The sequence below is a fragment of the Podarcis cretensis genome (genome assembly GCF_951804945.1).
Source record: "Podarcis cretensis genome assembly, chromosome: 6".
NCBI classification, from domain to species: domain Eukaryota; kingdom Metazoa; phylum Chordata; class Lepidosauria; order Squamata; family Lacertidae; genus Podarcis; species Podarcis cretensis.
Genome location: NC_137175.1, coordinates 87,765,553 through 87,791,462, shown reverse-complemented (window position 1 = coordinate 87,791,462; position 25,910 = coordinate 87,765,553). Strand labels below are relative to the sequence as shown.

General features: G+C 44.8%; 1 protein-coding gene across 2 annotated transcripts in view; it reads right to left on the bottom strand.

Annotated features, from left to right (window-relative positions):
- Positions 1 to 458: 458 nt before the first annotated feature.
- Positions 459 to 25,910, bottom strand: part of BRINP3 (BMP/retinoic acid inducible neural specific 3) — a 278,609-nt gene continuing 253,157 nt past the window's right edge. For both annotated transcript variants that reach the window (XM_079981344.1, XM_079981345.1), the window contains exon 8: positions 459 to 1,860. In XM_079981344.1, coding sequence (XP_079837470.1) covers positions 744 to 1,860 — 1,117 coding nt within the window. In that variant the 3' untranslated portion in view covers positions 459 to 743. The remainder of the gene's footprint in view (positions 1,861 to 25,910) is intronic.

Below are 25,910 nucleotides of genomic sequence, written 5' to 3'. Positions count from 1 at the left end.
CTACACTTTGGAACTCCCTGCCCAATGATATTAGTACCTGATTTTATTTTGCCATTTTTGAGGCTGACTTGTTTTTAACATCTGAATTTATCTATCATTTTAATGTATATATATTTTGTAAACTACTTAGAGGTTTTGGCGATTAAATGGTGCCTAAATCCTGTTAAATAAAACGGGAACAGTCAGATGACTCAAGTGCTACAGAATAATTTTATGTTATAACTTTTTAGCTTTGTCTTGGCTGGCTTCCGTATCAAAACCAAATACCTCTATCTTGTCCACCAGAAATGGTCAGAAATGCAATATCAAGAATGCTATTCATTTTTTTTTCTGAGAGGGGAAAATAATGAATCCCACAGCGTTTCTTTTTAATAACTGTTCAGCTACAAAATTTTATTGGTATCCTTTTATGTTCCCTCTAGAGGATGTAATGCACAAAAGCATTGCCACGGAACATATAAAATTACAAATGAAATTTATTGTAAAAAGTAGAATGTCTCCTAGACTGGTGTCAGTATTTATTTTCATTCATAAAACAAAGCCAAAAAAAATTTGCAGGTATAATATATTCATTTGTCAGCGAGTTCATGGGTGTAAATTGCCATCCAACGTTATTGACTGATATAAGACAGATATTGAAAAGACAATTTAAATGTACTCTTCCAAACATAAACTGTTCCACAAAAGCACTGTAAAAACTCCGTCATGGTTTTTATTTTTTCTGTTGTGCTTCACACTTATGGTTAACTACATAATTTGGTTGTGTCATAATCCACTGTGTTTGGCAATTTGGCATTGAAGGCCTGCAAAGCAGATTGAATTCTCACCACCTCACTGGTAGACAGCTTGAGTCTATGACGCAGCAGGCATGAGAAAAGGTCTAGACGACGTTGGCCAGGTGGAGAGAGTTTATTTACACGGTCCCTTATCTCTAGTAGTTGCAAGAGAGCAGAATCCTGGGATCCCTGAGTATAAGGGTAGTCCAACTGCAAAATCAGGTCCCGGATTGCTTCCGGGTCAAAGTGCATGCTGTAGCCGAACACTTGGATGTTATTAATTTTCATGTAGCCCAGGTTCCGGGAGGGATCAATAAACTCCAGCGGTTCATAATAGATGCTCTCATTGCCATTGGGACCATTCGACTTAATACGACTCCTCAAGTAGATGTGGACCGTTTCAAAAAAGGTCTTCCACTTGTTGCCTAGAGTCAGCGTCCAGTTATAACACTGAAGCGGTAAGTCCAGTTTAGTCCGCTCCCAGTCTGGGAAACTGTTTTCATTCACAGGCATAAACCAACTCTCGGAGTGGCTGCCTCCAAAAGGGTTGACGTAAACGGCCAGGACAGGCTCCAAGGTGCTGTTCTTTGTTAGGCAAATTTGGAGAGAGAGACCCAAGATCATATGGACCAGGCTGGATTTGTACTTGTTGCTCTTCAGAGTAAGGAGCATCCTTTTGCGCCAGGAAGGGTCAAACCAGCTATTGAGACGCATGTCGTTGCTGATGAAGATTGCATGGACCTCAATCCGGCGGTCCGTTTTCTGCAATAAATACTTCATCTCCAGATCTTGGAGGTCTGTCTCAAACCCGATGTAGTGCTCCGTTGAGTCTGCCACCTCAGGCTTGCAAAGGCCTTGGCTCAGCATATACCCGGTGTTACAGGTCCCACAGCGGGTGCGGTTGTCAGGGGCGCAGGATAAGCAGGCAGAACCATCTCCCACAGCGCAGGGCAAGGAGCCAAGGCAGGCGACCTGGTCATTTGGGCATGTGCATGAGTGAGTCTCTTCAGAAAAGCTGCCCAGGAGGCCATTCTCATTGCAGTAAAGAAAGGACTGGATACGGTTCAGCCAGTAGGTAGAAGACCTGTGAAGCAGAAAAAAGCAAAATGCACAGTGAGATGGAACAATAATAATAATAATAATAATAATAATAATAATAATAATAATAATAATATCCCACCCATCTGGCTGGGTTTCCCCAGCAACTCTGGACAGCTTCCAACAGAATATTAGTAATAATAAGAATAAAGCAATAAAACATCAAACACTAAAAACTTCCCTAAACAAGGCTGCCTTCAGTTGGCTTCTAAAAGTCAGATAGTTGTTTATTTCCTTGACATGTTGGGAGGGCATTCCACAGGGCGGGTGCCAAGAAGAAGGCCCTCTGCCTGGTTCCCTGTAACTTCGCTTCTTGCAGTGAGGGAACTGCCAGAAGGCCCTTGGAGCTGGACCTCCATGTCCGGGCAGAACAATGGGGGTGGAGATGCTCCTTCAGGTGTACTGGGACAAGGCCGTTTAGGGCTTTAAAGGTCAGCACCAACACTTTAAATTGTGCTCAAAGGTAGCCCCACGTGAAGTGCATTGCAGTAGTCCAAGCAGGAGATAACCAGAGCACGCACCACTCTGGCGAGACAGTCTCCGGGCAGGTAGGGTCTCAGCCTGCGTACCAGATGGAGCTGGTAGACAGCTGCCCTGCACACAGAATTAACTTGTGCCTCCATTGACAGCTGTGAGTCCAAGATGACTCCCAGGCTGCGCACCTGGTCCTTCAGGGGCACAGCTACCCCATTCAGGACTAGGGAGTCCTCCACACCTACCCGACCCCCTGTCCCCCAAAAACAGTACCAAGATTCTAAGCACTTTTGTTCTACAAAGAAAAAGACATAAACCACCATAGGGTGGGCACTGGTGGTGTTATTACTCTGAAGGAGCCAGATCTACACGTTGGGTGGAACTGAGACATAAACTTAACTGTAACTTTTGCAACATGTTAAGGAGGCACCCTCAATAAGTCCAAGTCTGGGTCATCCTGAGCTCTGCTCAGTGGTCAACTAGATTCTTCAGGAAGCCAACAAGCAGAACATGAACCCTCTCCTGGTGGGGTTCCCCAGCTATTGGTATTCAGGGGCATATTTACACTGTTGGTAAATATATATCCATCTTTACTAGCAGCCTTTGATAGCTTTATTCTCCACGAATCATCTAATCCCCCTTGAAAGCTGTCCAAATTGGCAGCCATCTCGACATCTTGTGGTAGTGAATTTCATAGTGTTCGCTGAAAGATTTCCATATTGTTTATTGTAGTAGTCCCAGGAATAATTTCCTGAATGAATCATAGCACAACGATCCTATTGACGGGTAGTTGAGCACTGTCTGTGCATTTTCCCCTCCATGTACAAAACAGATGAAGATACTCCTTTATGTTTCTGCCATCTCATTTCCTCCCTTCCAAGTCCAAAATTAAATAACAATGGAAACCAACAATGGAATCTGGAGACTAGATTGGAAAGGGAGAGTTTCCAGGAAAACAGACCATGTGTGTTATGTAGTGAAGTTTCACCCTGGGCCAGCAGGGGGATACTGTATATAGTTTTCACTCAGGTCTGTAGATAGTTTTCACTCAGGTCCACGTCAGTTATTTTAGGCGGGAACTCTGGGCTGTTGTTGCTACAATGTTGACAGCCGGCTGCCTATAAAAGCAGGCCGGCTGAGCTGTTTGCAGTCAGTTCTATTCCAGCTTACAAAATAAAGAGCTGCTTTGGAGAAATCGCTGTGTCGTCTGCTATGTCAACCCACAACATAACACTGGCGACGAGGATGGGATTGATGGACATCAGAGCACAGCCAGATGCGGCCAGCCTCTGAACTGAGCTGAATCACTGAGCTGAATCACAGAGCGAAATCACTGGACAGAACCAATTCGGAGCTGACTGTTCTGGCTAAGAGCACTGTGTTCCATCCATCGCCCTTCACGCCGGCATCGGAATCATGGCTTCACTTCTTCCTCTACCGCCGTTTGCGCCAGCCTCTGAATCATGGGACTCCTACCTCGCTCGGTTCGACTGCTACCTCCAAGCCAACGAGCTGACAGCAGTATCAAAGGATCGGAAGCGGGGCCTATTCCTCAGCCTCTGTGGGCCTGAGGTGTTTGAGACGGCCTGAGCATTGGTTGCGCCTGAAGCAGTCCAGGCAACACCATGGGACACGATCCAAGAGAAGCTCCGCAACCACTACGCACCAAAGCCGTCCAAGATTGCTGCCCGCCATGCGTTCTACCACCGGAACCAGGCAGAGGGGGAGTCAATCAACAACTACACCACCGCCCTGCGACAGGCTGCAATGCACTGTGAGTTCCGAGACTTAGACGATGCCCTGATGGATTGAATCGTCTGCGGGGTCCGGGACATCCATCTGCAACAGCGTCTCCTCGCCAAGCCAGACCTCACGCTACAGAAAGCCATTGAGGAGGCTGTGGCCTCAGAACCTGCTGAACGCTCCGCCCAGGAGATCCGCAAGTCCAGCAGCCCGCGTCTTGCTAGGGAGCCAGTTCCGGTGCATCATGAAGAGGCCAGCAGTGATGAGGCATCCTCCAGTGAAGATGATGACGTGCACCAGACAAAGCGGGAGCACAGGAAGTTCCAACAGAAGTCCAAGGGCCAACCGGAATGTGCCGGCTGCGGAGGCAACCATTCCCATGCCAAGTGTCGATTCAGAGACGCCATCTGTAGGAAGTGTTCCAGAAGGGGCCACATCGCTAAGGTCTGCCGATCAGCTCCGTCTGACACCCCCCCTTCATCGACTCGCAAGTCCAAGTCTTCACTCCAGTCTGCCAAGGAAAGTTGTTTCGCTCTCACCAACTGCCGCTGCCCGTCTGGAACCACGATTGGCCAAACCGACTCGCCTACGCGACGCAAGCTGAACGTCATGGTGCTCATTGAAGGAGCTCCATGTGACATGGAGATCGACACCGGGTCTGCCCTGTCCATCGTGTCATGGAGCACCATCAAAAGACTGGTACCCAGAGTGTCCAAAAGGCAACTCAACTCTCACCACGTACACCTGAGAGACTACCAGGGAAACGACATTCCCGTGGTAGGCGTTGGCCGGTTCCGGATCGCCTTCAAGGATTTTTCGGGCCTGCTCCGGTTGGTGGTGGTCGAAGGTCAGCGGCCAAGCCTCCTAGGGCTAGACTGGTTTGATGCCCTCGGCCTGGAAGTCACCGGCATCAACTGCATCTCTAACGCAGAGACTGAGGGTCTGGTCAAAGACTTTGCCGAGGTTTTTGACGGCACCTTGGGGCAATATACAGGTACGCCCATCTCCTTTAGCCTTGATCCACAAGTCACCCCCATCAAGCTAAAGCCACGCCGGGTTCCCTTTGCTCTCAAGGCTAAGGTGGACGAACAAACTGGACAAACTGAATGCCCAAGGAGTTTTGGAGCCGGTTGACCACGCCAAGTGGGAAACCCCCATCGTCACGCCTGTCAAGCCAGATGGGTCGGTGAGAATCTGCGCTGACTACAAGTGCACGATCAACAAGGCACTTCAGCAGCACGCTTATCCGGTTCCTGTTGTCCAACACCTGCTGCATTCCCTGGGTGAGGGTAAGGTCTTCGCTAAGCTGGACCTTGCCCAAGCCTATCAACAACTGCCAGTCGATGATGCCACTGCTGAAGCCCAGACGATCGTCAGCCACCGGGGGGCATTCCGTTGCCGCCGGTTGCAGTTCGGGGTGAGTGTGGCTCCTGGCATCTTCCAAAGCCTTATGGAGCGTCTCCTGCAAGGGCTTCCGGGCGTGGTATCATATTTTGATGACGTCTTGGTGTCTGCAGACTCACACCAGTAGCTGTTCGAGCGCCTCCGTGCCGTGCTGACCAGGTTCCAAGAGGCCGGGCTCAAGGTAAAGAGGGAGAAGTGCCAGATCGCCGTTCCACAGGTAGAGTTCCTGGGCTATCTTATCGATGCCTCCGGCCTTCACCCGACCACATCCAAGATCCACGCTATCCAGCAGGCCCCCACCCCAAAGAACAAGACGGAGTTGCAGGCATTCCTGGGGCTGCTGAACTTTTATAACATGTTCCTGCCCCACAAAGCCACAGTGGCTGAGCCTCTTCACCGACTCCTTAGCACTAAGACACCTTGGGCCTGGGGTCATCGGGAGACGGCGGCCTTCAACGCGGTCAAGGCTCTCCTTTCATCAGACAGTGTGCTGGTACAGTACAGTGAATCCAGGCCGCTGGTCCTTGCCTGCGACGCCTCACCTTTTGGCATCGGTGCTGTCCTTAGTCACCGTTTTCCAGACGGAAGAGAAGCACCGCTCGCCTACTTTTCCAGGATGCTATCTCCGACGGAACGGAATTACAGCCAGCTCGACAAGGAGGCACTGGCACTTGTGGCTGGAGTGAAGAGGTTCCATGAATACCTCTATGGCAGGACTTTTGACCTCATCACTGACCACAAGCCACTCCTGGGCCTCCTCGCCGGTGATTGTCCAACTCCACCGGTCCTCTCGCCACGCATGCTGCGATGGACTGTTTTCCTGGCTGCCTACCACTACCGGCTCATCCATCGCCCGGGGAAATCGATGGGCCATGCCGACGCCCTCAGCCGTTGCCCTCTTCCAGCATTTGTGGAAGACCCGGCTCCAGCTTCATTGCTCCTTCTGATTGAGGATCTTCCGGCAGCGCCTGTATCGGCTGCCACTGTGGCCTCCGCGTCTGCCCAGGATCGCACCATCAGCCGAGTGCTCAACTGGGTGTGGAGGGGGTGGCCACAAGGGCCTTTTGCATCGGAGTTCCAGCCCTTCGCAACCAGACAACATGAACTCTCAGCTCATCGCGGCTGTCTGCTGTGGGGAGACCGCGTCGTGATTCCCCAGGGACTCCGTCAGCGCGTCCTGGAGGCTCTGCACGTTGGCCACCCGGGAATTGCCAAAATGAAGGCGTTGGCTCGGTGTAACGTCTGGTGGCCTAATATGGACGATGCCATCACTGCCTGGGTGTCCGCCTGTCAAGCGTGCCAAGAGTCGAGGCCTGCACCACCGGCAGCTAAGGGACACACCTGGGAGACGCCAAAGACACCCTGGTCGAGGGTGCACATTGATCTGGCTGGCCCCTTTCACGGCCGGACCTTTATGGTAGTGGTGGACGCCTATTCCAAATGGCTGGAGGTCGCCCTGATGCCCTCCACCACTACCGAAGCTGTCATCCGGGTGCTGCGAGGCCTGTTTGCAACGCATGGGTGTCCTGATGTCCTTGTCTCTGACAACGGACCGCAGTTCACGTCAGGCATGTTTGAGCGTATCTTTTGGGACTGGGCATCCGCCATGCCCTAACGGCACCTTTTCATCCATCCAGCAACGGGCAAGCGGAAAGAATGGTGTGCTCGGCAAAAGAGGCACTGGCGCGCCTGGACCAGGGAGACTGGCATGAGCGGGTCGCCGAATACTTGTTCTTGCAACACATCACCCCTCATGCGGCCACAGGGAGGAGTCCTGCTGAACTGCTTATGGGCCGCCGTCTCAGGTCACCGCTCGACCGGCTACACCCGGACTTTGCCGTGGCTGAACCCCCAGGCTGTGCCAACGCGCCACGGTCATTTGTCCCAGGAAACCAGGTCTTTGCCCGGAACTATGTGGGGAACATTCCTTGGGTGCCAGCCACAGTAGTGGGAGTCACTGGACCTCGCTCGTACCAGGTGGCACTCGAAGACGGACGCTTGTGGCGACGGCACATAGACCAGCTTAGGCGCAGGGTTGGGGACTTGGACACTACCGAGGTGCCCCCAACTGCGCTTGCGGCTCCAGAAGAGACACGTACAGATGGCGAGGCCCCACCTACACCTCCCTCGCAAACTGCCAGCGTGGAGCCGAACCAAGCCGCTTCAGAGGGTTTGCCAGACTTACCACAGACTCAGACCACTCCACTTGCGGAGGTTCCACCCACAGCAGTGGATCCAGGGGAGTTGGTTCCAACGCCACCTAGGGTCGCACCACAGCCTCAGCAAGAACTGTGTGGCCCTCCGGACTTGGCTACCAGTCCCCGGCGGTCTGGCAGAGTTCCCAAGCGCCCAACTTATTTAAAGGACTATGTTGTTGGACATGTATCACTGTTGGTCTAAGTATGGGAAATGTAACCGATATGCTTTTGTGCCTAATTGAACCATTACGCGTAGTGCTGTATATAAGGAAACCATTACGATTGTAACTAACGCCTTATCTCGGTGGGGAGGGGTGTTATGTAGTGAAGTTTCACCCTGGGCCAGCAGGGGGATACTGTATATAGTTTTCACTCAGGTGTGTAGATAGTTTTCACTCAGGTCCACGTCAGTTATTTTAGGCGGGAACTCTGGGCTGTTGTTGCTACAATGTTGACAGCCGGCTGCCTATAAAAGCAGGCCGGCTGAGCTGTTTGCAGTCAGTTCTATTCCAGCTTACAAAATAAAGAGCTACTTGGAGAAATCGCTGTGTCGTCTGCTATGTCAACCCACAACTTAACAATGTGGAATGACAATGGTTGAGACTAACAGTGATCTTCATTGTAGTTTTCCAGGATGCTTGTCCCAGTCCAAGAACTGCATGGATTGAAGAGCATATTTTCGCAGTGGCTGTGTCGATTCTGTTTAATATTGATGAAGGTTTCTGCATACTCTTTTGCTGTTCAAAACATGCTGTGGTGCAGAAAATACAAGAGGCCAAATGCACTGTTGATTTAAGAGGTGAGTAAGTCAGCATGAAACTGCTCCAGTAATTGACATTAGGGAATTGTAGTTTTTCTTCTGTACCATAAATGAGATGTTAACAAGAACATAACATAGGAAAGCTAAAAGCGACATCTGAGATGAAATAGACCAGCTCAGGTATTGGATAACAGCAGTTTGTTTTGTATGATGAATTGATGATTGTTACTTCCATTCTACATAAATCTAAATTAATATGCACTGAAAGCATTCCACCAGGCCACATAAAGTTCCATGCACATAATATCCCTTTTCCTTTATGAGGGAGGGGGAAGAATCAGGGTGCCATTTTTATGAGGTTTCACGTCACACATGTGATTATGTACATGGTAGCAGGAGTCACACTATGCTTGGCTTCCACTATTTGAAGACTGCCACAGCCTGGCTAACTGAACTGGGTCATAATCAGGTCAGGTATCTTATATAAATTAGAAAGAATTGGTTTCTTGGTGCAATTGCTTCGAAAACACTCGTTGTGTCATTGGCACAGTGAATACTCAGCGGGTACAAGGTATCCCTGGGAAAACAGGTACAAAAAGAGACATCTCAAAGATGTCTTCCAAGGTCAGAGATGCCACTTAGGGCAGAATTGGAGGTTACAGGTTAGCTGTCACTGTGAACCGTAACCTCATGTCTCTTTCTCTTCTGTAATTTCTAGTGCAGTGGTACCTCTGGTTGCGAACGGGATCCGTTTCAGAGACCCGTTCACAACATGAAAAGCCCGCAACCTGAAGTGCTGTATCTGCGCAGGTGCATAGTGCCATTTGGTGCTTGTGCGCATGTGCGAGTGGTGAAACCCGGAAGTAACCCTTTCTAGAACTTCCGGGTCGCCGCGGGAGGCAACCTGAAAAAACGTAACGTGAAGCAAATGTAACATGAGGTATGACTGTAAATAAAAATATGTGACATGATATCATCATATCCCAAGTTTTCCTGATCCTGGAAGCAACAGCCAATGCCATGGAGTGGGAATCTGGCTGTATTCAGACATGAGGTTCACTGCATTCGTTTTCTTAGTTATAATGTTAGCGCTTCTATCCTGATTATCTAATATTCCTTTTACACCACATTACATGTTGCATTATTGCTTTTTGACCGATATGCTGCCAAGTCACACTCAATTTCAAATAGCAGGAAAGAACTATACACTGTCCCCTTTTTTGTCTTGCGAAATTCCAGATACAAAACTGCCATTTTCCAAGTTAACAGGGTTGCAAAAGATTTTCTTCATCCCCTGGAAGCAATGAACATGGTAATGAGCTCTCCTAAACTTCCACTAGATTCTCAGAATTGGCTTTTATGTCATGTGACAAATCATATAAAAGATGAAAGTTATCAGGTAAGGAAACATCAGAAAAACGTAAAGCGCTGTCTGAAATACCTTAAAGCACAAAAACGTCCTGGCACATGTTTTATTTACATGTCTCTTGTTCATTGTGCGGTCTGTGTGAGTTTATGTGGATACCTTGAGCAATCCCATTTGTCACATGCTCTCCATTTTCATCCTCTGTGACAAGAGAAGTGTGCCAATATTCTTCAAGCCCATTCTACTCCTGAAAATCTCTTAAGACGAATCAAAAGATTGAGAGTGGCCTGCAGATTTATGTAGTCCATCCCAGAACCTCATCCAATGTGTTTTTCCGCTCTCTTCTACTGCCATTGCTATTCATGGTTTCATGTTACATGTGCTTCTATGCCAATTATGGTTAACTTGTAGCCAATGCTTGGAAATCCACTCCTACACTGATTTCAGTCCATGGTTCATAAAGGAAGCACAATTGGTATCAGCCATAGTTTGTGACAGTACACTCTTATAACGAAAGAGTTTTAACTAAAAGAAAGGAGATTCTATTCAAGCAAACCCTTTAAAGCTACTCTGTGAACTAAATAGCCTGGTTCACACATAACACTAATGTGTTAACACATAACATTATTAAACCATGGTTATTTGATCGCTTTATGGTTTGTTCTCGGTTTAAAAACCTTGGTTTGTTTTAACTATGGTGTGGCATTATGTGTGAACCCATCGCACTTCCTTAACCATGGTTTGGCTGGCTATCCTATCCTACTAAAGGTAAAGGGACCCCTGACCATTAGGTCCAGTCGTGGCCGACTCTGGGGTTGCGGCGCTCATCTCGCTTTATTGGCCGAGGGAGCTGGCGTACAGCTTCCGGGTCATGTGGCCAGCATGACTAAGGTGCTTCTGGTGAACCAGAGCAGCGCACGGAAATGCCGTTTACCTTCCCGCTGGAGTGGTACCTATTTATCTACTTGCACTTTGACGTGCTTTTGAACTGCTAGGTTGGCCGGAGGAGGAACTGAGCAATGGGAGCTCACTCCGTCGTGGGGATTCGAACCACCAATCCTCTGATCGGCAAGTCCTAGGCTCTGTGGTTTAACCCACAGCGCCACCCGCGTCCCCTATCCTACCCTAGATGATCACAAAGATTGCTACAAAGACACAAGGCGCGACAAGCTGATAAACAAACCACAAATTTGGAGAAACAAGCCATGGTTTGTTTGATTGCTTCTGTGGTGATCTGTCGTTATCTCCTAGTTTGTTAAACCATGGCTTAATGTTATGTGTGTATCAAGTCAATGTGTTAACCATCACCATTGATGTGGGTATGTTTAGAATCTGAAAAATCCAGGACCCTATCCAATTGGTTGCTTGCTTCTCTCCAATGCATGTCTCTTCCTACAAATCTAATAGAAATAGCTTCGTATGTGTCTTTTGGCGCCATCTTCATTGGCCTGGGGAAACTTTGCCTGGTTCCTAGCAGATCAGAAACCATGGAATGCTACGTTCACCTGTTACTGAAAATAATGTGACAGTCTCTATTAAATGTAAGGATTATTTAGACAATAGGGACTTTTATTTCAACACTACCTAATATTTCTCTCCTTTGTACTGCTCTTGAATCATTTAATAAATATCTCAAATTAGTAACCTGGAGTTGAGTAACAGACCTTTCCCTGAAGGATCACACCCACACTGACTAGCACTACTTACGGTAATTGCTAGGAGAAGAGCAGACACCATCTTTCCCCCCTTTAAAATACTTTCATTTTCTATGGGGACTGGAATCAAGAGCTACCTCTTGAAAAAAGTGAAGATTCTGTATTTATGCACTGTATTTCAGATACCCTGCTGCTGATTCCCCCCTCCCTTTTTAATGCTTTTGCTGTTGTGTGATCCATATTTTATTACACATTTATTATTATTACAATTGAATTTATATAACTATTTTAAGATATTATGTTATGCACTGACTTTTATGTTCTGTTTTATAAACCACTCTGTTGTGTTCTTTTGATGTAGCATGTTATATAAATTTAAATAACAAATAAAACAATTTTCACATGTTCAGATAAGCTCTTAAATCATAGAGGTGGTGGCACTGCTAGTAAGTACATTTATACAAATGACATAACTGAGTAGTCCTACCTCCCAGGGGAGGCAGAAACAAGACAACCTGTTTGCAGCAAAATGTAACACAAATCCATGGTTAATAAAGGGAAGGGAAAGGTCAATCAATCAAATAAAAAATGGAATGGGTAGGTGGGTAAAAGTCTTTGCACTCCCTGTTTACAAAGCATGGTTTCTATAGAGTTGTGCTACCTCTGTTGGGGCGGTTTAAACCCGACAGATCCATTTGTGGGGTTTGTGGAATGATGAACTAAAGAATGTGGGTTTGAGAGTCTAGGATACATTAATGTGTTAATCTCAGGGTTGTGAGTTCAAGCCCTGTTCAAGTTAGGCAAAAGATTCTTGCATCGTTGGGGGCCTGAATTAGATGACCCTCGAGGTCCCTTCCAACTCTACAATTCTATGATTATTACTGTAACAGGGAATGAGAAAGAAAACAGTAAAAATGTCTTTTCTTCATTAAATTGGCAATACAGAAATGTAATTGTAATTTTGTTGATTCATTTATGAAAATGCAAGTTAAATTCTTTAGATGGAAGGCAGTCTTACTGGCTAAAGTAATAACCTTTCTTGCTAATCAATTCTACCTATACTCAGTGGAAAATGCCCCCGATCTGCACACTTGAAGACCTTGGACTCCCCCAGACCATAGCAAAACACCTGCCTTAATTAGCCTGTGACCTTCACATTATTATCTTGTGCCGATCTTCTGCCGGTTATCTAAGGTCTGGCAGAGCGATAATGCCTTATACTTCTCCAAGATGTCAGAGCAAAAAGAAAAAAAGAGAGAGGAGACAATTTAACCTTTAAAAAGGTAGTTTTCATTATTTTTAATTAAGCTCATCAAACTTAAGTACTATATCAGACAGATAAGGAGCAGCTGTTTGTGAAGCTATCATGGTGTACTCTTATCTTCTTAACAACAGATTTGCCCTCCTGGTTGCTTATTGATTGAACAAAGTCACATACAATTTGCAGAACTCCTAGAAAGCTCATAACTTCTTACTCTGGGGGGGAACATGGCATTTAATATCGAATTTCTCCATTTGTATGTTTTAGATGCAAATGCTCTTTTGTTAAAATGCACCGTGAAATGACATACATCAATACACAGCAGGGGGGGAAATGCACCTTCCAGAACTGTATGCGTGCTTACTTATATACTCTGGGGCCATAAGGCTCCCACAGCGTATTTTCAGCAGGATGCAAGATGTTCTACTATTAGCAAAGAGGCTTACAAAATGAGACCTAGCCAAATCTGTTTGGATTCCGAATGATGGAATATAATTTTTGCAATGCCACAGACAGTTAAAGGAAAACACTCCATTTGCAATTGTCAGCTGTGGCTGCAAAAGAAGCATTCCAAACCACTTCCAGTGAATTTGGTGTGAAAAGCAAGCCCTGTTTGTTGTAAGGATAAACTGTACTTGGGAACTCGGACTGGAGAGTTTTACTGCAGGTGATTCCATAGGCAAACTTGCATTCCATGCAGAATTTGAACTCAGTGCTAAAAGGAAGCCCATTTGCAGCAGGGATCGGATGTCCTTGAGAGTTCCTGAGTGGAAATAGTCTAGGTAGGACTTGTATTATATGTGAATTATAACAAGGGCTGAAAGCAAGGCAACGCCAGACCTCTTGTTAGATTTTGACAAAGCGTGTTCTCCTTCAAAGAGAGCACGTGTTGCGGTGGGGTATGAACAGGCCACCCCTCTGTTGCTGGGCGGGTTAGTATGGATGACCATCTGCAGTGATTGGGCAGTTGGGTTACTGGGCAAATTTTGGTATTCCCATTTAGGGGGACGGACCAAAGGTTATAAAATCAAGTCATGCATCGGATCATCCGCCCACCCTCCCTAATCTAGGGATATTGCGTTGACCTTGCTATGCCTGTCATGGGGTCGTCTGCTTTTGAGGCAGGGGCCTGGTAGGAATTTTGTCCATTTGGCTGATTGGCTGGAGCCATTTGGTTTTTGCCTACTGCATAGCAAATCGTCACAACTTGTAAGGTTTGCGGTTAGGCATTGGTTAAAAAATTGGTTGGTGGAGGGGTAAGTGCCTGCCCCTCCAATGCTGCTGCGGAAAGGGAATTCCGTTAAAGGAATCCAGGGGCTTGCCATTCTTTCATCCGTACCCCTGAATGGGGCTTAGGGCTGCGCAAGCCCCTGGGAGCATGCGGGGGGGATGAGGGTCTGGTGCCCGGCTCCATGCTCTCCCCAATATTGTTTTCCCTCACTGGCTTCTGCTGGAATCAGGAAGTTAGTTCTGTCCCTGGGCGTGGAGACAGATAGTCATAACCAGTGCCTAAACAACCACTCACATTTATGTATATTAATAAAGTTGTGGCCAAAATTATGCCAAAAATCTTAAACAAAAAATATGTGTGAATTGTGAATTATTTAGCGGTGGCTTGGGGGACCTTGACACGCAAACAAGATAGCGTGTGACACAGTGAAAAATACAGCCTTTGAGAAGAGAGAGCGTGAAAAAGTGGAACAGAGATGCTGTATATGTTGGATTACAACAGGAAGAATAAAGAAACAAATGGAAAATAAACATCTCACACAGAAATTTACAGGACATAAACTCCTCTTGCAGAATTAAAATTTATAAAATATGCTGTTACGAATGAAAGTCATGAAATCAGTGGCTGTTAAATAAAGGATCAAGACCAGAAATGTTGTAATTGAACTAATCAAGATTATGGAAGCAGAAAGAAACAAGAACTTTGTGCCCTGAAATCCAGCACACGGGAAGTCACCCAAAATTGTTTAATTTGGTATTTGAATAATTGGCTTTTTTAATTGTATTGTAGTTTGGTATTGTGATAACATGGCTCTTATTGGATTATTGTAATTAAAAATTAATTAAAAAATTATACAAGAAAGAAAGAAAGAAAGAAAGAAAGAAAGAAAGAAAGAAAGGCCTGCTTCCAGAGGAAAAAATGGGAGTGTTCTGTAATGTTGCTAATGGTTTATTTACAGCTGCAACTATACCTCTCCCACACCTGATATCCTATGATGTCAGGTGTGGGTGAGGCTTGGGGAAAATGGCCTTGTGGGCCAAACTGCAACCCCATGTGAGTTAAATGCATAGAGGTGCCCCATACATTGTCAATAGGGAGAAAGGTGAAATAGGAATGATGTTGTATTAGAAAGGGCACTTAACCTATTAATGTATTGATGACTCCAGTGTTAACAATGGCAGCTTTTGTTGTTGGAAAAGGAATAGATGGCATTTGACAGCATTTTTTTCAAAATAACAATTCCTAGAGTCCATGGCCCCAACCCCTCAGAAAGATATTTTCTGTTTATTATCAGTTGTTTATGTTGACAAATACTACAGGGACTAAGTCTTAACTCGTCCCGCAAAGCAGTGTTAATAAGATTTTACTTTTACTTAGTGCAATTTATTGACAGGGATGTGTAATCTTCAAAAAGGCAGTGCACTCAGGCACCCTTTAAATTTCTCCTTAGTGGGAAGCAACCCTTGAAAGGATTAATTGAATGTATCTGCTTTTCATAGCGCTTTCTTAAAAGCTACCATTAATAATGGGGTAATGGATTGGAGAAGTCAACATTTGCTGCTTTGAAAAAAAGGATTCCATTAAAGGATATGTTGCTGTGACAAGTGAAAATATGGTGACTACATTTTCGAGCCTGCTGTGGCATATACTTATGTGTTACGTTGCGGGCTGAAATCCTTCCTAACATTTGTATGAGCCTCAACAAAGTTGTTTTTAATGGTTCTTGAGTACTTTAGATGACAAACTGCAGTACCTTGGGAAAAAATCAGCGCGGAAGATGATATTTTTGCATCTTTGACTTTTAGAGGAAAACTACGCTTATGATTTATTATTTGTGTTTGCAGCATCTCTGAAATAAGGCACCCTCGGCTACAGAGATAACAGGCTGTGGAATCCTGTTAACACGTCCAGCTCCCATCCATGCAAGTGAATTCAGGATCACACCTACAAGTATTCTTTTTTTAACAAAAGATGTTCATGAGGCTCCTGTTGGTTCATGATACGTTAGGGTAGTTGAAGCGGTTTTATACAAAATTGGCCCACTGGTACATCCAGCTGGAGGAGACTCTTGAGAGTCCCATGGACTGCAAGAAGATCAAACCTATCCATTCTTAAGGAAATCAGCCCTGAGTGCTCACTGGAAGGACAGATCCTGAAGCTGAGGCTCCAATACTTTGGCCACCTCATGAGAAGAGAAGACTCCCTGGAAAAGACCCTGATGTTGGGAAAGATGGAGGGCACAAGGAGAAGGGGACGACAGAAGACGAGATGGTTGGACAGTGTTCTCAAAGCTACAAACATGAGTCTGACCAAACTGCGGGAGGCAGTGGAAGACAGGAGTGCCTGGCGTGCTCTGGTCCAGGGGGTCATGAAGAGTCGGACACTACTAAACGACTAAACAACAACAACAACTTCCGTGAGTTCCAACCTGCATAGCCAATGGTGAGGGATGTGTAAGTTTGCATTTCTTAGTGCAGAAAGTAATGTGTACAGTGACTAGTGGTGGCTCTGCAGAATTTCAAACAAGGGTCTCTACCAGCCCAACTTGGAGATGCTGAGGACTGAACCTGGGATTTTCTGCATGCAGAGCAAATACTGTACCAACGAGCTTTGGCCCTTCCCCAAAATGGTTAAAAAAATACATAAGCTGGTTATGGCACAGTGGGTTCCAGAAACCTCTTTTTCTAGAAAAAGAACACTGGCTCAAACCATGTGTATAGAACTCTCCTGTGTTGGCACTTGAATTAGGGAGATTTTTTTTTTTTTTAAGGTTTGCAGAAGTGTCCAGGTAAATGCAAGGCGAATCAGTTGAATGCAACATGCAGACTACATTACCACCTGAGAATGGTGGGATACAGCCCACTTAGGCCCCAATAAATAGGCTAGCCTTTAAGGTGCCAGAGGACTTAGCTGTTGTTTTTTATATATATAAAAACTCAGCTCCAATTTACTGGGGATTTTCTGCAATTCACTCATTGGCAGGGTGGCTGTGATAAGGACGCCCAACTGGCAGAAAGGTTAGGAAGGCAATGATGTGGACTGGAGGTGGATAATTGCAGTCTATTATTGAAGAGCCACTAGCTAAAACTACAATCCCCGAGCTTCAATACTCCCCTTGCCCTGTTGAGGATTTCCTGCTGGGCAGAGTGAATTTCATTGAATAGCAATGAATCCCTGCATAAAGGTTATGTTCTCAGGCACAAATCTCGTGCCCATTAGCTTGCCAATCAGAAATCCAATTTATCCAGCTGCTTTTGATGTCCTGCTTACCCTCTCTTTGGTGAAGAGCATTTCTGTTTAATGAACATTTAAAGCTGCACAAAAGATTTCATTTGGAATCTTTCCTGCCAGTTCCTGCCTATGATATTTCCCTGCAAGGCTGTAATCTCTTCTCTCCAATGCCCAGCAGTTAGCATGTTGGGCTGCTAGGATTGCTGAGAAGCTGAGAAACTTTGCTGGTGGATAATAAAACAGGCAAGTGTTGATGGCTGAACATACTCTCTTGCTTTGAGGAGTCATCACATTTTCTCTGCTGCCAAATCTTTCTCCATTGGCTACAGGATAGCAAGACCAGTTCCATCTCCAGCCTAACATTTTCCACAAGTCAGCCTTAAAGTTGGAGAGCTAGAATTGATTTTTATGACAAATTTAAAGAAATGCCGATGCTTCTGAAACACTGCATGTTTGGATGAGCTGAAGAAATCTGTTCGTGCCTTACAAGAAGATGTGTAGGCTTCTAGAGCAGCTGCTAGAGTTGCAACTACAAAACTCTAATAAAAGTCTGCAACCAAGAAATTGCCTTGATTCCCATTGCGGGTTTCAATCTCCACCCTCCCTTCAGCTATCCTTCATCTCTGTCACAGACCACTTAGCTTTTCTACTTCCTCAAGGCTTCTTTCCACTCCACAGAATGCCCCACACAAAGCTACCCCTGTCAAAAGAGTTTATGTAAGATTTTAATTTCAGTCATACTGACAATTTTCTCTTCCTCAGAAAAGTTGGACTACAAACATTCTAATGAACTGTTGAAATGTTCATGAATACTCAATGCCATCACTCCTGGTCAGCTGACTGAGGCCTGTGATGTGAAAATCATCATGTTATGTGTTTTCCTTCCCCCACATAGGGAAGCAGGGGCAGGGACAACACGTAATTTTGTAGCTGTTACAGAGAAAAGATGGCAGGGAGACATTGCATCAAAGTTTTCAGCAGTGGCAATCTGCTTGACACAACCTCTGGCTTCAGTCTGCAGCAATCAGAAATTGCTACGTAGTTAATTCCACGACCTTTTAAAGACAATTTATATACAGTGTTGACTTAAACCATGGGCACATTGCAAATTATAACTGAAGAGATGACTTGCTGAGAATTTCATCTTCCCTGGTACTCTTTCATTTTCTTTTCAGATTCAGATGACAATGTAACAATGTGTATGTAATGTTGCCTCTAAATATAATATCTGCACAGGAATGAAATGAATTTTTTCCCTCTGCAGTGGACATCTACACTGAATGAAAAGAAAGGGATAGTATATCATTAAGATAAAAAACAGCACCATAAAGCCTTGCATATAATAGAAAAGACAGAGAGGGGGGCATTCAAAGACACAGGAAAGTATACATTTTCTTCTTTTCACTATTCTGATCAAATACGGGTGGGGGGGGGAAATGGAAATAAAAGATGACTAGTCAAAGGAAATGCTAGTTTGCACACAATGAATCCCCCCCCCCCCCAAAGCCTGCTGTGATCTATCTTTCTGTCCAACACAAATATCTGATCAATGCTGCCTTTGCATTTACAATGGCCAGGATTTCTGCTCTACTTGAGTTCAAATTAGTTAAAAACTAGAGGAACAAATCCAGAGACCTGCAGGCATTCCAAGTGATATGTATTTATGTGTTCTAGAAAGCATGAGGGTGAGAGAGCAGAGCCATTCCTTTTATCAAAATAAGTGGAGAAGACCTGTGTGAACAACCTCCTTATGGGCATCTAAGTGCACTTCTAGGGACAGTCTTCTGGCAACAAAGCCATAAAGGGTGTCTTGTAGCCAACATGGTGTTCTCTCCATCTGCTGTGGACTACAATTCCTATCAGCCCCACCCAGCAAGGTCCATGGACAGGGGTGATGGATGCTGCAGTCCACAACATCTGAAGAGCACCATATTTGCTACCCATCCTGTAGAGAGTGTTGCCTGCCATTAGCAGCTCTCTCTGTGTGTGTTTCAACTGTTGAAAAGGGTGGGGGAATCCTTGGTGAATCCATATAGTATGCTAACATCATTTTAAAGAAAATAAAAATTGAAGAATTTTGCTAGCCCAATCTTTGGGACATTTCTTCCTACCCTCATCCTCAATTGTAAATAAGAGATGTGTTGAAAGGTTTAGCACAACCCTATCTAGGACACATTCACACATCAGAAAAATAATTAGAGGCAGTGATGGTTGAAAATAGGATATTTTCTCCATGAAGTTGTCACCCAAACTTATTATGGGAGAGTCGTTTCTCAAACAATGTCACCAGAAGTTCCTATATGAGATCCATAGAAGATTCCATGGAAGGTAACTTGCCCACTGCTACCAACCTTGTAATGTAAAGGCATTGTAATGTAAACCTGCAATGTAAAGCCATTTGGAGCATGATGTCGAATGCACTCAATTGATGTGCAGTGACACACACAACCTATGGACCTCATGAACCCAGCAGGCAGACTGCCACACCTTCCAAAATCATTCAAATCACACCAGGGTTTTATGGCAGATGATTGAGAGGTTCTTTAGGAGAAACTTTGGTGTGTCCAAAGTCACATGGAACCAAAAAAAGTTTGAAATCCACAAAAGACACTACAAAACCAGGGAGGGGAATGTATTCAAATTGAGGTGGGAAGCTCAAAACAGAAGTTCTCCCCTTGAATATGGCAGCCTCAGTCCTTGTTGGGTGTACAACACTCTTCAAGAACTCTGCCTCTATCACTGCAAGGAACCTCCCTTTCCCAAGTCAAAAAACAAAAACAAACTTCCTTTGCTGTCAGGTCCTAAGATCCCTGGCCAAAAATGACATTCTGTTACATCATTTGTTACTGAGGGAAACCTCCACTGCTTGTTACTCCCCACCCTTCCCTAAATATGATTTATTATTTATTATTATTACTTTAGGAAAGGGAGATTGATAAAGAAGGGGAAAGTGGTGGCTAAGGAGCACTTTCAGAGCGTTCCGACCGAACTCTAGAAAATCGCCCTTGGGATGCATGCTGAATCGTGATGACTCATGTCTAGCTGATGTATATTTGGCTTCATCGATCAATAGTATAACTTGCTACACATAACTGTGCATGATTAATGATCCCTTGCCATAGGAACGCTGCAGGACTTTTGCAAAGTAGATCAAAAGCTCCAGCAGTGAACCGCTGGAAAAATCCCCTACATATAGATCTAAAAAAACAATGTGTGGTTGATATCACAGAAAAGACTTTCCCCCTGTGTCACCATCAAATGAATCTCTGTAAATGACAAGGCTGCTATGAAAGCTTCCCTAGCCGATCGTTATATACAAGCTGGTCAATGGGGAAGCTGGCATTCTAGCAGGTAACCAGGTCCCAAGTTGTTCAGGTCATTGTATACAAGTACCAAAACATTGAAATGGGACTGGTAGCATCCGGGCTGTTGGCACAGTTCCCTGAGAAGTGATGTCATGTGCTTGGGAAAGGCCAAACCCTGAAAAGCAGTCCAGTCTCAGCATTCTGCACTGATTGTAGATTCTGAACCAACTTCGAAGACTGCCTTGCATAGAGTGTGTTGCATACCCGGTTCCAGTTTTGAAGTTACCAGTGCATATTTTCACTATTGCCAGGCTCTTCCCATCCAGGAATGGCTGCAGTGCTTATCACATCCTAATCAATGCAGAAAGACTAAGTCCTTGCCAGAAGTCTCGCTATCCAAATAACTACATGACAAATCAATACCATAAGGAAGTTTGGAGAATTGCGGATAAGAATGTGCAATGACAAATAATGTATTTTGGCTTGGTAGGAGTGGAAAATCCACAGCTGGTGGAAGATGCAGTTGGGTGTTTGGTTTGCTGAGGAATAATAATAATAATAATAATCAGTGGCGTAGCGTGGGTTATCAGCACCCGGGGCAAGGCAAGTAATTTGCGCCCCCTAACCCATGGATTTGCGCCCCCTAACCCGTGGATTTGCGCCCCCTAACCCGTGGATTTCCCTAACCCCCAGATGTTGCGCCCGGTGCGGCCGGCCCCCCCTGCACCCCCCACGCTACGCCACTGATAATAATAATAATAATAATAATAATAATAATAATAATAATAAATAAATACATAAATACATAAATAAATAAATATTATTTATACCCCACCCATCTGGCTGGGTTTCCCCATCCACTCTGGGCGGCTTCCAACAAAACACTAAAATACAATAACCTATTAAATATTAAAAGCTTCCCTAAACAGGGCTGACTTTAGATGTCTTCTAAAAGTTTGGTAGTTATTTTTCTCTTTGACATCTGGTGGGAGGGCGTTCCACAGGGCGGGTGCCACTACCGAGAAGGTCCTCTGCCTGGTTCCCTGTAACTTGGCTTCTCGCATTTAGGGAATCGCCAGAAGGCCCTCGGCGCTGGACCTCAGTGTCCAGGCAGAATGATGGAGGTGGAGACGCTCCTTCAGGTATACTGGACCGAGGCCGTTTAGGGCTTTAAAGGTCAGCACCAACAATTTGAATTGTGCTCGGAAACGTACTGGGAGCCAGTGTAGGTCTTTCAAGACCGGTGTTATATGGTTTCGGCGGCCGCTCCCAGTCACCAGTCTAGCTGCTGCATTCTGGATTAGTTGTAGTTTCTGGGTCACCTTCAAAGGTAGCCCCACACAGAGCGCAAAACAAGGGAGAAGAAAATAAACAGGAATGGTGAGTGGGGGGATGGGATGAAATTATGTCTCAAAGTAGTTTTGGAACATAGGATGCTTCCTGATACCAAATGTGACCATTAGCTCATCTACACCAGTATTCTGACTAACTGCCACTCTCTAAGGTGTTGGGTAACAGTCATTCTAAGCCCTGACAGAAGTCATTTGAGATTGAATCTGGAACATTTTGTAAAGCATGTGCTCTATCACTAGGGATGGGGAGGAAATTCAATTCCGTTCAAATTTAAAGGTGAACTGACCTAATTCTCATTTTCCAAAGCAGTGTGGGAACCAGAACGCAACCTTTGTTCAAAGTTCGCACTTCTCCGAATTTGGCAAGGCAGTTCTCCGGTCAAGCGACGTGTACAAAAATGCATATACCAGGGTAAAGAATGCATAAAATTGCATGTTTCAGTGAAAATAACGTACAAAAAGTCAATTGCGTCAGGGGAAAATGCCTTGCAGATATATGTACATTATGCAAAAGTTTATGCAAAAAATGTTTAAATTAGATGAAATTCCCCTTTTGAAATAAGAATCCACAAATTAGTGTGGAAACATGGGGAACTAAACTGGAGAAATGTGAAACTGTGAGAAAGCGAAACTGACAGATTAGCTCATCCCCATTTAGCACTGAGACACAACACCTCACCAAGTGTGAAATGAGATATTGAGATCTGCTCTTCTGATCGTGGGAGGGACATTTCCCTGGAGGCACCTGCAGTGCTCTCTGGGTCTCCTGCAACAATCCATATATTTTTAGCCAGAACAGGGTATCATTCCATGCAAGAGAAAATACTTGACTTTGTGCATCATTTTGCTTGAGGTGATTTACACATTTCTGGAGATTTATGTGAACTGCAGTGTTATCAGCTTTTTCAAATCATATGACATCATTTATCTGAAATATCTGTAGGCCTCTCTATTCAAACAACTAAGCTATTCAGCAAAACAAAAAATAAAAAAAGAGGCTGGATATGAAATCATCCTCCCCCCCCCCCACCGCCTAGCCAAGATTCACAGGAGTTTCTTGTAGAGAGATTCTTTATTTTACTTCACTCCTCTCCTCCATAGACTAATCTCTATTCACCAGAGATTTAAAACAAGAAGGGGAAAAAGAAACCCTTTGCCTTCTGCAGGCAGAGAATCTGTTTTTATGTCTGAGGTTAATCATATCATTAAGTACAAGAAGCAATTAGGCATTTTTCAAACCTAGGATGTAGAGGGTTTTTGCAGATTTCTTTTTCACTCTGCCTGGATAATGTTTTCTTCTTCCTAACATACAAAGTTAGGAAAGGCGTTTTCCCCACCTTCCTCCCCCCAAAACTGGCTTACTGTGTCAACTGGAACAAAACTGTGCATTTGTTATACAGTGGAACCCTGGTTCTCGAACCTAATCCATTACAGGAGTCCATTTGACTCTTGAAACCGTTTGAAAGCCAAGGCGTGGCTTCCGATTGGCTGCAGAAGCTTCCTGCTCTCAAGTGGAAGCCGTGTCAGGCGTTTGGCTTCCCAAAAACATTTGAAAACCGGAACACTTACTTCCGGGTTTGCAGCGTTTGGGAGCCGATTTGTTCGACAACTAAGCTGTTCGGGAACCAAGGTTACCACTGTATTTTCTTTGTTCCTTTCCTTGAAAATTCCTTTAACACATTTCTGTGCCAGCTGCTGATATCTGAAACCTTCAAGGCCATTGACAAAATCTATTACTGCAAAATGAAATAATAATAATAATAATAATAATAATAATAATAATAATAATAATAATAATATATTTAAACCCTGCCCATCTGGCTGGGCTTCCCCAGCCACTCTGGGCGGCTTCCAACAAAATATTAAAATACAGTAATGCATCAAACATTAAAATCTTCCCTAATAATAACGATAACAAAAATAACAATAATAGTTGCCTCTGTTGCCAATGTTGAGGCTGGGAGTGCCATTTGGTAGGCAGCCAAAATGGAACCACCCATTTGCAAGAGGTGGAACTAACATGCTGAATGGTTGTGGAAAAGTGGCTGGTTGTTGACAACACTCGGGGCAGGACGGGGGCAGCGGAACAGGAAGAGGAATGGAGTCGAGTGACTGAAAGTGTCAAGAGGTGCAATCCACAAGACAACATTTTGTTGCAGGAACCTGCTTTAAAAAGCATAAAACATATATGGGACGGATCCAAACCCGGTTTCTAGTTATTCCTAGTTACAGCACATCCTAGATACAGCACATCCAGAACTTTCTGCAACTTTCTGTGTTAAGCCACTACATCAACAGAACAATCCTATACATGTTTATTCAGAAGAAAGGTCCCACTGAACACAATCAGGTTCCCTCCCCAGGTAACTGCAGCCTATGTAGCTTTGCCAGCTATTTGGTTCCATCATTTATTCCACTTTAACAATCACTCTAGGAATTATCTTAAAAAAAAAAGTGTAGCTGCTTTTTGAAGACAATATGCTGATGAGAGCAATCCAAGCTCAAACAGATGGCAATCTTTCATCTTAAATTTAGAAAATCATCAGTTCTTTCCTCGTTGTTGTTTTTTAACTACAAAGTCATGGATGCCAGAATCATGTTCCCCCATTCTTCAAGCTGATGTTATTTGTGTTACTTTCTGTGGTGGTGAAATGCACAGGTATTTAATTCTGTATGATACACTGAATAGTCCTTCTAAATCTGAGGGTGGATAAAAGTAAAGTTTTGATACTTAAAACAATACAAATGAGCCCTGCAGCAAAATGTTGCAGTATGTTCACACCTCCTAACCAACAGGACTCCTAATCCCTTTAGGATTTTGGGCAGCCATCTTCTCTTCCAGAATACAGTGGAACCTCTATTTATGGACATAATCCATTCCAGAGGTCCATCTGCTGGTCAAAACAGGACGCTAGCAGAGGCGTCTTGTGCGTGTGCGCATTCAGTGGTAGCGCGCTTCTGCACATGCGCAGATGGTGGCAGCCGCTTCTGCGCACACACGGATGGCAGAAGTCGCTTCCGTGCATGTGCAAAGCGTAGCAAACCCAGTGTTTACCGCAGACACATTTGTCTGTGAGACGAGGCGTAGGTAAGTCAAGGTTCCACTGTACTAGAAGCTGTAGGTGTTTAAGAAGGAGAAAACACACCGTTTACCCCACACCCCTCAGTTGGTAAGAGCACAAGGCTCTTAATATCAGGGTCATGGGTTTGAGCTCCACGGAAGGCAAATATTATTGCATTGGAGGGGCTTGGAGTAGATGATTCTTGAGATCCCAAGACTCTACAATTCTATGAACCTTCAGTTTCCTTTTTTCCATAATTTTTCCAGCTGGCACTCAACATTATATGCCTCCTGGAGGCCACTGAGTATCTTCTGTTATCATTGAGCTGGGTTTTTTTTAATGCCTCCTTATATGTTAATGCAACCATGATGGCAAAAAGTGAGGAGGAATTAAATAACCTTTGATTGAGGGTGAAAGAGGAGAGTGCAAAATATGGTCTGAAGCTCAACATTAAAAAAACTAAGATCATGGCTACTGGTCCCATCACCTCCTAGCAAATAGAAGGGGAAGAAATGGAGGCAGTGAGAGATTTTACTTTCTTGGGATCCATAATCACTGCAGATGGTGACAGCAGTCACAAAATTAAAAGATGCTTGCTTCTTGGGAGAAAAGCAATGACAAACCTAGATAGCATCTTAAAAAGCAGAGACATCACCTTGCCAACAAAGGTCTGTATAGTTAAAGCTATGGTTTTCCCAGTAGTGATGTATGGAAGTGGGAGCTGGACCATCAAGAATGCTGATGGTCAAATAATCAATGCTTTTGAATTATGGTGCTGGAGGAGACTCTTGAGGGTCCCATGGACTGCAAGAAGATCAAACCTATCCATTCTTAAGGAAACCAGCCCTGAGTGCTCACTGGAAGGACAGATCCTGAAGCTGAGGCTCCAATACTTTGGCCACCTCATGAGAAGGGAAGACTCCCTGGAAAAGACCCTGATGTTGGGAAAGATGGAGGGCACAAGGAGAAGGGGACGACAGAGGACGAGATGGTT